The 14351-nt window shown below is 44.5% G+C and overlaps 1 protein-coding gene across 9 annotated transcripts in view; it reads left to right on the forward strand.

Annotated features, from left to right (window-relative positions):
* The window catches only part of PRKAG2 (protein kinase AMP-activated non-catalytic subunit gamma 2), a 189568-nt gene that overhangs the window by 153843 nt on the left and 21374 nt on the right, over positions 1-14351 (forward strand). For 6 of the 9 annotated variants that reach the window (XM_019712806.3, XM_019712808.3, XM_019712809.3 and 3 more), the window contains one exon: positions 9769-9875. In XM_019712806.3, coding sequence (XP_019568365.1) covers positions 9769-9875 — 107 coding nt within the window. The remainder of the gene's footprint in view (positions 1-9768; positions 9876-14351) is intronic. The other 3 variants (XM_019712807.3, XM_019712811.3, XM_088799785.1) reach the window with 1 other exon arrangement.

Genomic DNA, 14351 nt, shown 5'->3' on the forward strand with positions numbered 1-14351 from the left:
AGACTTTCCCCGGGTGGATACTGTATGTGCTATCCAGTTGGCAGCATGTCCCCATTCCTCAGAGTCAGCCTGCAGGAAAGATGGTGTTACTGCCACTTCACAAATGAAGAAATTCAGACGCAGAGTGATTAAATATTTGCTCGCGGTCCCAGGGAAGGTGGTGGCAGATCCACCCCGCCTCTCTTCTGTACTCACTCCTCTGGGAGCCTGGTTTACCTGGAATCCCCACTGGAGAAGACTGGCCAGCTACCTGACATACTTGAGGAAGGTACCTGAGTGAGGCCTGTGAGCTTATAGAGACGTCTTCTGTTGTTAGTGCTTTGCTCTGCAAAAAGTTTTTTTATATTTTGATTCGAAGTTGTAATTCTTCAGAGTGCTTCTGCGTATTAGAAGGGCGATATGTGCTGCATTAGAGAGCCAGAGGCCTACAGCGGAAAGACCCACTGTGTTGCTAAGCCCCAGAGATGTGCACACGTTTGCGGACATATGTTTAAGCTCTGGTCAGCTGGCCGTGTCAGTGTGAGTTACAATGCGTTTTGTCAGAATCTCAAACTGGAAGACGCAGTGGGCATTCGGGGGAGTGCCAGCCTTCAGTTCACCCGATTGGATGGATGTGGACTGAATGGGGCTCCACACTTGTGACTCAAGGTGGTTTGCTAAATACATTCATTTCTCTCTCTTCCTTCCTAAAATCCTACTGAAACAGCAGCTGTCAATGAAATCGAATGCAAAAGATGGTCTTGCTCAACAAAAACAAAAGCTTGGTTCGTGGAAAAAACCGGTAAAGTGGATAAACCTTTGCAAAGTCTGTTCAAGAAAAAAATGAGTGAAAACACAAAGCATTAGAAAGGGGGCTTAAAAAAAACAAAACAAAAAAACATAGAAAATAATTTAAATTTTTTTTTAAAAAGAAGAGGGGCTTCTTAATTATAAATGTAATTATAATTATAAATGAGTTTAGAAAATAACATTAAAAAGAAACATATATATCTCTCAAACTATACCAATAAATTTCAGTCTTTTTACTTTTGAATACATTTTATCAGCTTTTATTTTCCTGGTTAATTATCCCTTTGCTCAGTCACCATAAATTGATTGAATTGCACTTGAAATGGGTGAGCTGTATGGACGTGAAATACCTCAATGAAAGCTGTTTTTTGAAAAAAGTAATTCAAAGTCCTCACCCTCCCTTTGCCCCTTCCGACCTTCCGAAGAGGCCTGATGGTCAGCCTGCTGATGGGTGAGTTCTGTAAGACCTTCAAGAAACACTGCATGCCTCGGTTATTTGAATTATTTGGGGGCATAAGAGAGGATGGCATTTTCCCAGCTCGTTCTGTGAAGCTGGCTTGATCCCGACATCAAAACCAGGTGACAGCGCATGAAGAAGAAAACAAATGACTAACCTGGCATTTAAAATATGGGCCGAACTCCTACATAAACCTCAGCACAGTGAGCCGTGTACCGGGCTGTGAGCAAGCAAGGTTTGTCCCAGAGATGCAAGAAGACGGCACTTCACTACAAACCACCAAGCGTTTTAGGGCAGCAGATTAAAGGAGAGAAACCTCTGGGAGTCTCAGATATTGGCATAGGGATTGATAAAATTCAGCATGTGTTCCTTTAACAAATCCTCCGTAAGCTAGTAGGAGAGGAAACTTCTTCCAGTCGCTGAAAGCCACCTGCCCTAAGTGGTGGGGGCCAGTGCAGGGGAGCGCCTGGCTTCGTTCCAACGGTGTCCTTGCTTTCCTGACCTGCGCGGTGCTCTGCGTGGCTTGATCCCCATGAGCTTACCTGGGCCCTCACTGTTGCTGCAGCTCAGTAATTGGGTCTGTTTCCTGAATAAAAGAAAACATGGGCTACAGTAGATGCTTCAGTCATGTGGTTCCTAGAATTCATCGTGAAGCCATTTTAAAACTCTAATGAGGATCACGTAGAATTTCAAGGTCACTGTTTGTCTGTCTGACATTCCTTAGGCATGTAGGGCAGCTCATTGTGAACTACCTAACTGGGGAAACTGTGAGCCTGTACTTGCCTGCACTTTCCCTTCTTTCCTCGGAACTCTTTGCCCCCAGCCTGGAAGGGCATATGCATTTCCCTCTTCAGTGGATACTTCACCCTGAACACAAAACCAAATGCAAATAGCATGGAGAAGGGGAAAAGTCTAATGCTTTTCATTTATTCTACTATCTTATAAGTCCTGTAAAAGTAGATTGAAGCCTTAACTTTGTTAATATTCACGTTTCTAAGCACTTTAGAAAAATGTATGAGTTTAATCTTTCCATATACTTTTAACTTCTGTGTTCCCCTTTTTGGCTTATTTCTTGCTAATCTATTTTAAATGATTTTCTAAGAAGGAAAAGATACTGTATGAATATAGTCAAGTTGTGTGTCTAAACGTAGAATAAAGAATCAAAGATAAATGTTTAAATAACTGACATAGTGATAATCTTTTACACTTTTAAATTTAAAATTGGCATTTTGACGTTAAACCCTGTGACGAGCCTGCATTTTTCGTTTGCCACGGAGGACGTCAGCCATTGCGTTAGTGCTGAGTGCACACCAGCAGGAGCGGCGAGGAGCCAGCAGCTGCTCCCCTGTACACAGGCGTTCATTCTGGCAGGGCTCGGATGCACTGTCTCGGCGCAGAGGGGTTCACTGGGCCCTGGGCCCCGAGCCAGCAGAATGAATCCCGTGTCGAGCTGACGGTGTGGTGACATCATTAGAGAATCAGGGCAGTTCGCTGAAAGCCGCCTCTGTTGTTTCCTTTCACTTCTCTTGGTGAATCGGGTCCCTCTGTGGTCTGGGGAACACGGAGCAGCAAGCGTTGGGGGCCCTGCCTGCCACCTCACTCATCTCACTCTCCTTGTCTGTGTCCCTTCTTTAGTCTGCTCTTTCTTAGACTAATGAGCGAATGACAGTCTGGCCCCTTCGTCTTCATACACGGACGGCTGCAAGCGACAAAGAATCACACCATCTTAGAACATATTGTTTAACAGATCCTTTCCGAATTAAACTTCTGTGTAAATAGTTTCCAGAGAAAGTGATTTATGACGGGAGTGGTCATCTCTGAAATGTGACTTCGTCAAGGTATTTTGCTGTATTTTCAGGTTTTTAAAATACGTATACAGTAGTGTGAACATTCTAAGGTCTTCTGCAATTTTATTCAATTCAACTACATTTTCGTCCAAAAGAATTAGAAAATAGCTTCAATATAAAACACCTGCAAACATTTTTAAAGCTTTACATCAATGCTGTTCCTTTCATTTTTAAAAATTATATGGGACACTACCATGGTACATTATTTCTCTGACTAAAAACATCCATTTGCAATCCTTCAATCTTATAAAGGTATATAAATAAGTTTCTTTACTGATCATTAAATGTAGATTCACCAGTATTCTTTTAAACCTGTTTAGGTTGTTATTTTTCTCCCTGAGGTTAGAAATGTAATACAGTAATCTCGGATTCATACTTGGTCCTCTGCATTTTACGAATGTGTCTTTCAGTGACAGAGAACTGAGAAGGCAGGAGCTTATCCTAATATGGGTGAGGAACCTTCTGGGTGCCTGTCCACTGCCTCGCAAAGCCCCAGTCTGAAGGAAGGGCAGACCTCTACCTTTAGTACCAGGCGTACGACGACCCCCAAAATGAGCGACTCACAAACGCTAATGGGAACTTCAATACTGGAGCCATCACTTCTGACTTGAGGGCCGTAGGGAGGTGGTATGGGCCGAGATCCTGTAATTACTTCAGCAAAGACCTTTATTCCAAATAAGGTCTCTTTCTGACGTTGCAGGTGGACATGTCTTTTGGGGGGGCCGCTATTCAGCCCACTACAGAAAGGCAGATAGGGTTTCAGTGGGCCATGGTAGGATGGGAAGGCAGTGTTCTAGAAGAGAGAAGAGTGTGCACAAAGCAGGCACAGAACCACAAAGGGCACATTCCCAAAGTTGAACTTCCCAAAGTTCAAAAACTTCCCTTTGACAAGGAGGTATCAGTGTGATCCTAGAGTTAAGTTTCCCAGGAGATGTGGGCAGAAAGGTGGGTTAGAGATAGATTGCTAGAAACCTCCGGTGACAGCGATGTGGGTACTTGTATGTTGTGTACCATGTTCCCCCGAAAATAAGCCCTCGCCGGGCCATCAGCTCTAATGCGTCTTTTGGAGCAAAAATTAGTATAAGACCCGGTCTTATTTTACTATAAGACCCGGTCTTATATAATATAAGACCGAGTATAATATAATATAGTATAATATAATATAATACTGGGTCTTATATTAATGTTTGCTCCAAAAGACGCATTAGAGCTGATGGTCCAGCTAGGTCTTATTTTCGGGGAAACACGGTGGTAGTGAGGACTCGTCCGGAGTTACTGAGCAGAGGGTGGTACGTAATCAGATCTGCTTTTACAAAGAAAAATGCTTACTTCCACACTTGCCTATTTAGAGTGAATAATTGTATTGATATTTAGATCTTGCATTTTCAAATTGTTTTGTTAACCTTCACAAATTAAACACTTTAATATGTACTTTCTAATTCCCACTAATATTCTTTAGCAACTTCCTTGAACAATATGTTCGCTTAGCGTCGTATTGGAAGGGTGATAAGATTTACAGTCGTTGCACAGACAGCCAGCCTCCTTCGGTAGACCAGTAAGTCAAGGGCCAATATAAGACTCTGTAATTATGCCTCTATCCAGTCGTATATAAAATAACAAAGAATGGAACATTGTGATAATATCTTAACCTCAATTACCTTTTGAATAATGAGAGTTTGAACTTCTTGCCTTCTCAGGAATTTTAATAATGCATTCCAAACAACCTGCTATTGTTGAATGGTTTTGGGGTTTTTCTGTGTGTTTTTTTTGTTTGTTTTTTTGGTTTAACTCCAAATTCTTCTAGTTTACTATTTCAGTGCATTTTTTTCCTTCAAGTGCAATTTGAGACTTCATCATAATGTAAATAATACAAATGACGTTTCCTATAATCATCTTACACTGAATGTGGAGAAGCAGTAACATTTTATAATATTTTACTGTCTTTTTCTGCCTTAAAATGTTACCACTTTTGTTATTGATGTGGTTTTATTTCATCAATAATAATCTGTTCATACTGCAAACCAAAATAAATTTTGTTATCCTCTGTTTTACATAGTTAACATTTTGCATTTGCTTCATTTGGTCAAGCTTTTTACATTTTAAAAAAGTATTGTAAGTCCTCCTCAAGACCCATAGCCCCAGTCTCATCATGAGAAAACCCTGATCAGACCTTCCAAATGAAGGTTCCAGTTGAAGGCCGTCCTCCAAGGTACCTGCCCAGCCCTCCCCAGAACGACCCCAGCCATTCAAACAAAGGAAGGTCTAAGAAACCGCCACAGCCACGCGGAGCCTCAGGAGACACGGCTGAATGTAATGAGCTACCCTAGAGGGATAAAAACGAAGGAAATCTGAATAACGAAAGGACTTCTGTTAATAATTTGTTCATTATTATTTTACCGGTTCATTAATTGTTACAAATGTCCCATACCAATGTAAGACTGATGGAGGAAACACAGCTCTCAGCGTCATCGGGGCGCTGTGTGTGCTCAGGAAAGGACCCAGGGAGCCCCACTCCCTCACCGCCCTCACTGCCTGGGAAGCCACACAGAGGACCCCAGAGGGCCCAGCTCCCCACAAAGCCCTCGCTGACCTGGAGGCTGCGGGTGTGAGCAGGGAAGGCCGGGGAGGATGTGGGCAGAAGTGAAAGCCACACAGACTTGGAATGTGCTCCACACCCACACCCATCCATCGGCAAGGGACGCCCTGCTGGCCTGAGCACCACCCCTGACCAATCCTAACGGAGTGTGGGCTTGTGGCTCAAAGTCTAAAATAAACATCTTGAGTCCACACTGAGAGAGACAGACAGCTCTCCCGTGCAGAATTCCACGTGCCTTCTTTAGCTGCTGTGCCCTCAAGGAGGTGGCACGTAACTCCTGACCCGTTTAAGTGCACGCTGCGCGTACCTGTGACTTCCTTGCAAAGACTGCAGGGTGGAAGGCGGGGAAAGAGTGCAGGGGAGATACCTGGCAGCCATTTGCAGAGCAGGTGATCCAGGTGAGGAGTCCTGTTGACGGCAGGTCCCCTTGATCTGGTGGGATGACATGGCATTTACCTGACGGTCTTCCTCCCAAAACACAGAAGCCCAAGATTGAGATCATGAGAAGACATCGTACAGATCCAAATTGAGGGCCATTCTACAGAATCCCTGCCCAGGACTCCTCTACACTGTCAAGGTCATCGACACCGAGAAACTCACAGTCTGGGGGAGCCTAAGGAGCGTGGTGACTAAATGTGCGCTCCTGTGTGGGATCCTGGACCAGACACAGGACATTAGGGGAGACTAAGGAAATCGTAATGAACGATGAACTTCCGTCAGAATGTGTCAGTACTGGCTCGTTAGCTGTGACAAATGTGCCACAGTAACATCAGGCATTACCTTTAGGGGAAACCTGGGTGGGGTGTATAAGGAACTGTTTCGTCTGCACGGCTTTTCTGTAAATCTAAAGCTATTTAAACTAAAACGTTTATTTAAATATTTTTAAAACTCAACAGAAGAATTATGATGGTACCCTAAAAATATGTTTAACACAAAACTTAGGGTTTAAAACTCTGAAAGTTTGAGTATTTCTTTTCATAGTATTTTAAGATTTTGTTTCAGATATTCATAGGATATTAACATCTGTAATATGTGTGTTCCTTTTGTGAAAAGTCTTGATTTAATTCATGAACAAAATATATTTTGTTAAGGGTTCCTTCTGGGAGATGGATTATTACATTTTATTATCGTTTCCATCTTGAATTCATTCATTTGAACTTGAGTATATAGGTCTGTCCAGCAATTTGTAACATAAATAGTAGTTGGCTGCACTGGTCTTTGACCTTTGTGTTCGCACAAATCCCCCCACTGAATAGGCTACGAGGAAACCACACGGTGGGCAGCATGGCAGCCTCATCTTCAGCAATAGGAGAGCAGTGAGGGCAGAAATGGTTCAGAACTTCCTGCACAGCTATTGCCAGAGCTTTCTGTGTTTCTTTCCTGTCAAGACTCCCGTTTCCAGTAGATAAGTGTTTCATGGAAATGGAAGCGCAGGAACCTAAATGCCATCCTTCCCGGCGCCGACTGCTGCCTACGTTCATGCGTACGCCCCACCCTGGGCCGCAGTCGTGCTTGTGATGGTCTCATGACAGTCGGTGTCTCCTCCACTGGCTACGGAACCTGTGAGGGCGGCAGCACATTTTTCGTATCCCTGGGGACCCCAGCCTCGCACAGTGGAAGCTGTTGGTAGTGGATCCTGTCGATGCCTCGCCTACATCCAAGTTCTCTTATTTCACCATCTCTGCCAGAGGGCATTCCTTGGCACCCAGGCAGAAATGCCAGAGGTAGTGCCTCAGGATGACCACTAACCGAAGCGGGCAGGAGTGGTCGTGCTCAGCTAGTGACCGCCTGGGTGAGCTGGGATTTGGTCCATCTCCTGTTGCATTGCTTGTAGCCAGGTGACCTCATGCTCTGGCATCGTGGCAGTTTGGAGGGCAGAGACTGTGTCGGGCGTGTTCCCCTTTGTGTGTCGACACGGGACGGTGCTTGGTAGACAGCAACACCCCACACGCGTGCACGAGCAGATGAAGCAGCAGTTTTCCCGGTGAGCAGAGCGAGTCTAGGACATTGAAATCCCGCTGTGGTCACTTCCCATCTGACTTCAGGGCAGTTACTTAGCTTCTCCCAGCCACCGTTTGCTCATGTGGAAAGTCAGGAAATTCATCCATACCCTTCCAGGTTGTTCCCTAAATCAAAGGTGATTGGTTGTAATGCCTGGTGTCACAGCACAGACGTGCCTGGCCCACAGTCAGCCCTCAGTGTGCATGTGTCGTGGGTAGGTGGCCTTGAGGTTGGGTTGCAACTGGACAAGAAAAGGTAGAGAAGGATGCTTAGCTTAAAGCAGAATGAACAAGTTCAAGGACGTGAGAGTAAAGACAGTTAGGGAGCTTAGCAGGGAGCCAGTTGCCTGCACCTGAGAACAGGAAGTGGGGAAATAGGTTCCTGAGAAGCCAGACCACGGAGGTTCGTGGATGCCAGACTGGGAAGTCTGACTCGATTCCATGAGCAGGTCGGGAGATATTTGAGAAGGGAACTGTCCAGGAAGTGACTGGAGTGATGGGATTATGAATTATGGTTCCCCGACGAGCCATCGGAATTGAAAATAGAGATTTGGGAGCGGTTTGCATAGTTTATCATGAAATGGGCAAACCAGCCAGCATGTGCTGAGTACCACGTAGGAAACCAAAGAAGAACGAGGGAGGGCTGCTTTCCACAACCAAGGAACTTGGTCATTATCATGCTTTTAACACTTACTTTGTTAAGGACTTGATACAGTTACTTTTTTCTTCCCATGTATTTCCCAGGCCGTCTTAAGTCTCGCTAAATGGAGTTGTCAGAGTCGCTTGGAGATGTCGACGCTGAGCTGGGCCATGAGCACAGTCTGGAGTTGGGGCATCGCAGGCAGGGCCGTAGGACGATCGTCCTGGCTGAGAGCAGAGCTTTGGGGTCTGGAGGCCTCTGGGTTCAGATTCTGCTACCGCAGCTTCTCAGTCATGTCCTCGAGGTGTGGTCTAGTGAAGGAGGATGGAAGTGAGCCAAGAGGAGATGTGACAATGCTCCAGGCCGAGGAAACAGTCACTGAAGGCGGTGGAAGAAGAGAGCGGCGCATTTAGGAAGGGGGAGAGAAAGCTTGGTGCTGGAGGAAGTCCTGGGGAGTGGGGGGCACGCCTTTCAGGGCAGGGTCCCGTGGGCCACGTCAAGGATTTTGTCTTGTTTCCTGACGTAGTTAGAAGCCATTGAAGTGTTTTCAGCAGAGGTGTGACGCAATTCGATTCGTGTCTGGCGAAGCCATTCTGGATGCAATGTGGACAGCTGTTGAAGAGAACAAGGTTGGAAGCAAAGAGACCAGTTAGGAAGTTAGAGTGTTTATCAGATCTAGGGCAGTGGCCGTGGATGGAGGCAGAGAGAAATGGGTGGAAATTAAGAGATACTTGTGGTGTGAACTCAACCGCGCGTCGTGACAAATAGGTTAGGGCGAAGGACCCAGTGTGACAGCAGTGATGCCTAGATTTCTGCACCATTGGCAGATGGTGGTGCCACGCAGTTATAAATGTACTGTAAACCCTCACAATACATTGTCCCGTTTATCAGCTGTCAATCACCTTTTACAGATTTAAATGATAAGACATATTTGTCCACGTAGTTACCGTTTTCTGTGCACTTTGTCTCCTTATGTAGGTCCATATTTCTTTTTGACATTTATGTAAATGGTACCTTTATATAAAAATATTTTTAATTCCCAATTGTTCATTGCTAGTATATAGAAAAACAGTAGCATAGTTTTTGTTTTTTATTAACTTTTTTTTAGATCTGGAAACTTGTGCAGATTCTTTGGTATTTTCCGTGTAGAAAATCAAAGTCCGCAAATAAAGATAGCTTTGCTTTTTCCTTTTCAGTCTGCATGCTTTATTTTATCTTATTTTATTTTATTTTCCTTGCCTTATTGCACCAGCAAGCACCCCAGCATGGGGCTGAATAGAACTAGCGAGAGTGAACACCTGTGTCTTCTCACTCTTACCGGGAAAACATTCGTAGTTTCCATTACGTCTCTTCGCGGGTGGTTTTTCATACATACTCTTGAGCCAATCGAGGAAGTTCTGTATTATTACTAACATTTGCCTTTTTTCTTCCCTTTTTAGCAGAAGACTCAGAAAGTGGTGTTTACATGCGATTCATGAGGTCACACAAGTGTTATGACATTGTCCCAACCAGTTCAAAGCTTGTCGTCTTTGATACTACATTGCAAGTAAGTGTGCCCAGTGTCCGTGAATTTTTGGTATATACTTGGATGGCTACCTTATGAGGTGATGTAAACGCAGCAGCCCCAGCAGACATGCGTTGAGTGCCTTAACACGCAGGCTCTGTGCTGAGGGCGTCTGAATTCATCACGAGGCAGCCTTATGAGGAATGTGCTGTTACTATCCTTCTTCTCCAGATGAGGAAAGTCAAGTTCTAAAGAACTTAAGTCACAGCTTAATCCACAATTCCTAGAATTTAAGAACTTCATCCACAGAGCTGGTGAGTGATGGGGTCTGGAATGAGAACACAGGTCTGTCTGACGTGTGTTAGAGCCTAAGCTATGAACTGGGAAACTGCATTGCCTCCCTCAGTGTATCCTGATGCTTTTTATTTAGTAGAATATATAATAAGTTCATTTGAAAGCCCCAAATGTTCATATCTGTGTGTTTTATTGCTGGAGCAGTTTCTCTAGAAAAGAATCCTTTGAAGGTGATGGAGGGTGGCTGTGGTTATTACTTGATTTGAAACAATCTCCCTGTTAGTTTTGTCCCTGCGCCTGCCAGCACTTCCGGAGCCTCCGGTCTTGGGTCTTTGTGTCCGGGGAGAAATCAGGCTGCTTCTCCGACTCCTGACGCTCACCAGCCCTCCCCACACGAGGCTCTTCCTCTTTGTTTTTCATTAACTTCTCTGCATCTGCTTTTGGTCTAGATCTTCTAGTTCATTCTATTTCTATTTCACACTCCCCGTAGTTTGGGGATAAGTTCAAGAGGAGAAGTTGCCAGAAAAGTTTTTACTCTGCCATCCTTAAGCCTAACGAGCCACAATGAAAACTCCGAAAGTGTTATAACAAAGGACAAAACTCGGTACCGTGGGAGTAGAGGAGGGCAATTCAGCTTTGGAGCGATGTGGGCAGCTTTCGTTGTGGAGTTCAAGGTTAAAGGTGATAGGCTTTCATAGGTCGAGATGCAGGTTAGTCCAGTCGAAGCAGAGGCGCTCTGGGACATAGAGGGACTAAGGCATCTGTTGTGCTGCAGGGGTCGGGCCGAGGCAGGGCCTTGGTCCCCCCATCCCCAAGAAGCTGGACCCTTCTTTACACAGTGGCGAGCCACCAAAGGCAGGAAACATGCCATCAGGTATGGTTAAATCCAGTTGACAAGCTCTGATGCAACGATTTAGCAAGAAACCAAACTGGACAGCTTTAAAGAGCGGTTAGCTATTCGTTAGCATTAATTTTACAAGCCCAAGGATCAATTTCATTACTAAAAGTGAGGGTAAAATGACATAGAAAGCAGTGAAGCCTCAGAGGAACCGGATTCCCATTTTCTGGAACACCAATGGCAGCCAATGGTCAAAACGTCTTAGAGAAACTAAGAGCCTGCTTACTATTTTTAAAAAATTAAAAAGTTCCGTCCTATGTAAATATCACATTTGGTTTGTTTGAAAACCCTATTAAAAAGTAAATTTTAAAACTGTAACAGTGTGAGCAAATTGCGTATCAATTGAAAAGAAATATTCAGCTGTACCCGAGACCCCAAGTTTTCTCCTGCAGATTAGAACCAGACTATTCCAGTCCGCTTTCTCTCCTGTTTACTGGGTAATTGGTTAACACCCTGTGCCTTCGGTAATTGTGAAGGATTTTCTACTTATAGTTTTAAATTGCTCCTCAAGTAACTCCACGCTGGTGTTAAGAAAGCCAAGTAAAGTCTTCGTTATCACAAAGAAGGGGCAGCCAAACCACAAAAGCAGCAGGCAGGTTACTGAGCTGGGGGCGTTTAGAAACACACGCCATTAAGGAGTGTGAGTATATCTTGTCCACTGTGGAATATTCCATTAGATCTTTGGAGGGTGGAATCCGGACTCTCTCCATGATGTGTGGACATGTCAGCAGTGCGTGTGGGTAAAGTTGAAGCAGTAAATCTTTCTGTCTGCTTCTGGTCGGGTCAGCATAGCGTGGAAAATTAAAGCATTTACCTTTTCTTGGCTCTCAGTGCTGATTCCATGCTGAGTGTCTTCAAACACAAGCCCACTTAAGCCCCCCAGTCACCTGTGCGGCCCATTTTGTAACGCAGAATGTCGAGGCTCAGCGAGGGTCAGAACCTGAGCCCAGGAAAAGCCGAAAAGAAATAGGAGGTGGTTCACTTCACTCCGGGTGTTCTTAGTGTTTGCTTGTTTCCCATCTCTTGCCAAAGTGATGGCACTTTCGCCTTAAATTCTTACTGTTCTCTCCGCCGTTGGACTGCTTCCTGGGAGTTCCTCACTAGCTCCCTGCCACTGACCTGTTCAGCGCCGGCCGTGTATTTCTGCCCAAGAGTAACTGAAGTCAGCCTGCGGAGTCGGTTTCTAACATCCATGCAATGGCCTGTGCACCTGCCTGTGTACCTGGCACACAGCAAGGCTCCTTTCCTTTGTGCAGTGGTTACAGCGGCCTTGACCCTCACTCAGTAACTCAGCAGCGTTTACAGGCTGTAGAGCTTTTAGTAGAGATCAGCCCGAGCCCCTCTGTAGGGAGGCAGGACTTTTTTCTGTGTCTGAAAGAACAGTCATTACACGTGAATGTGAAAATTAACCCCCAGCTTACGTGGGTGATGCCTCAGTCAGATTGTTGATCCTTTGAACGTTAATGTCTTTTCCTCTGGCTGATTTTCTCTCTGCCTTTGATTTCTAGCATCTTGTCTGTGATGTGCTAGATGTGGTTTTCTTTCTATTTATCCTGCCTGGGACGTAGTTGATCCTTTTTGATGGATTCCAATTTTCTGTTGAAGCTCACCTATTTGACGATGATTTGAAGAATGCTCTCAGAAAAATGGCACAATTGCTGTGGAGCTCACTTCATGTCTTTTCTCTCAAGAATTGCAGCTCCTTGAGTCCTGCCTCTGCCACACACTCCAGTGCTTTCAAATAGCGATCTGTACGTTTCGTCCAACTTACGTAGTTTTCATCGTGGCCAAACTCGGAGCTCTCTGGAAGGGCTTTTCAACAGGCCTGGTCACTTAGCTTCATGAATGAGCCTGGTGACTGATTTGTATACTGGTCTTCTCTGCTAAAAGATGCCCTTACTCCCTTCCTATTCCGGCCAGTTTAGCAAAACAAGCTAATGAGTTTTAAAATCTGTTATTTGTGACTTCTCCCCCATATTCTTTCATCACGGTTTCGAGGACCACAGTCGGATTCCCGGAGCAGCACCCAGGTGGTAGTAGCAGCCCATCGGAACGGGCATGCCATCCCTGGATTCCATCGCGCTACCCAAAGAGTATGGATATTTTGGCAGTTCTTGACACAAGCTGTGGTTCAAACGCTAGGTCATCAATGTACAGTGCCACGTACTTACTGTTCCTCTCCCGTGTCATTGGCTCTGCTCGCCTCTCCCTCCCACTCCTCTGCTAGTTCACTCATCTTAGAGACAGACTCCCTGCTGCGCTCAGGCCAGGGCTGAGACAGTGCAGAAAATAATTAGTGGCCCTCTTTACCCACCAGGTACCTGCGTCAGTCATTCTAAATAAAGGCAGAAACAGGCACTGAATTATTAACCCTCATCTCATTTGAAGCTTCAGGTTCCTGTAATTTTCTCATTTCTTTTCATTATTAACAGGGGTTTTGGAATCTAGTGGGTGAGAAAAGCATCATTTTCTTTCTTAAAGAGAAAACTATAAAAATTGAAAGAACTACACTTTCACTGTCCCAGCTCCTTAAACTGGAAGTTTAAATTTTTTGCTTATTGCTCTTTGATCTTTTCCATTTAAACATATATTTTGTATAATTATAGTGTATAATTTTATAGTCTGTTTTTTACTGCTATAAACCATTTTTTTCCCTTCAACATAGTCTTCATAATTATATGGTATGATACTTTTTCCTCTTGGTGTACCAATATTTAACAAGTTTTCTTTTGTTGGGGCAGATATTTTTCCAGTTTTCAATATTAGAGGTGATACCACAATGAACATCTTTGATTCGGGAATCCTACTCCTCGGTTTTTAGTCTGAGTAAATAATTCAACAGAGAAAAAAGCAAGTGCCCAAACAGTGTGAATATTTTAGTGGTTCTTGAGATAAGCTGTGGCTTAAAAACTATCCTTACTGTATGGACGGGGCCACCAGTGGTTTTACAATGGCACTTGCATCAGGTGCTATAACTGAAAAATACGGGCTTATTGAGCAGCTATCAGCAGTGCTTTAAATTGGCTTTGATTTTCGTTTCTTTGGCTCCTAATAAAATTGAACCATTTTCCCTGTGTTCATGTGTTCTCTGTGTTTAGAGGATCATTTGCAGCACTGGGCTTTGGCTGTCAATAAATCCTCACCTCTGATGCCTTCTTCACCTGCCGTGGCTCCCAGAGGGTGGGTGCCCATCCTGGGGGTTCAGTGAGTGACTGTGTGTAAATGCCCTGAGCAGTGCCCGACCCGTAACCAGCACGTAGGCAATCTTTGTCTCTAAAAGATATAATAGTACACATTTGTTACATCTTTCATAACTTTTCTTTCTC

The sequence above is a fragment of the Rhinolophus sinicus genome, chromosome 8, assembly GCF_057876585.1.
Source record: "Rhinolophus sinicus isolate RSI-liver-muscle chromosome 8, RSI-T2T, whole genome shotgun sequence".
Classification (NCBI taxonomy): domain Eukaryota; kingdom Metazoa; phylum Chordata; class Mammalia; order Chiroptera; family Rhinolophidae; genus Rhinolophus; species Rhinolophus sinicus.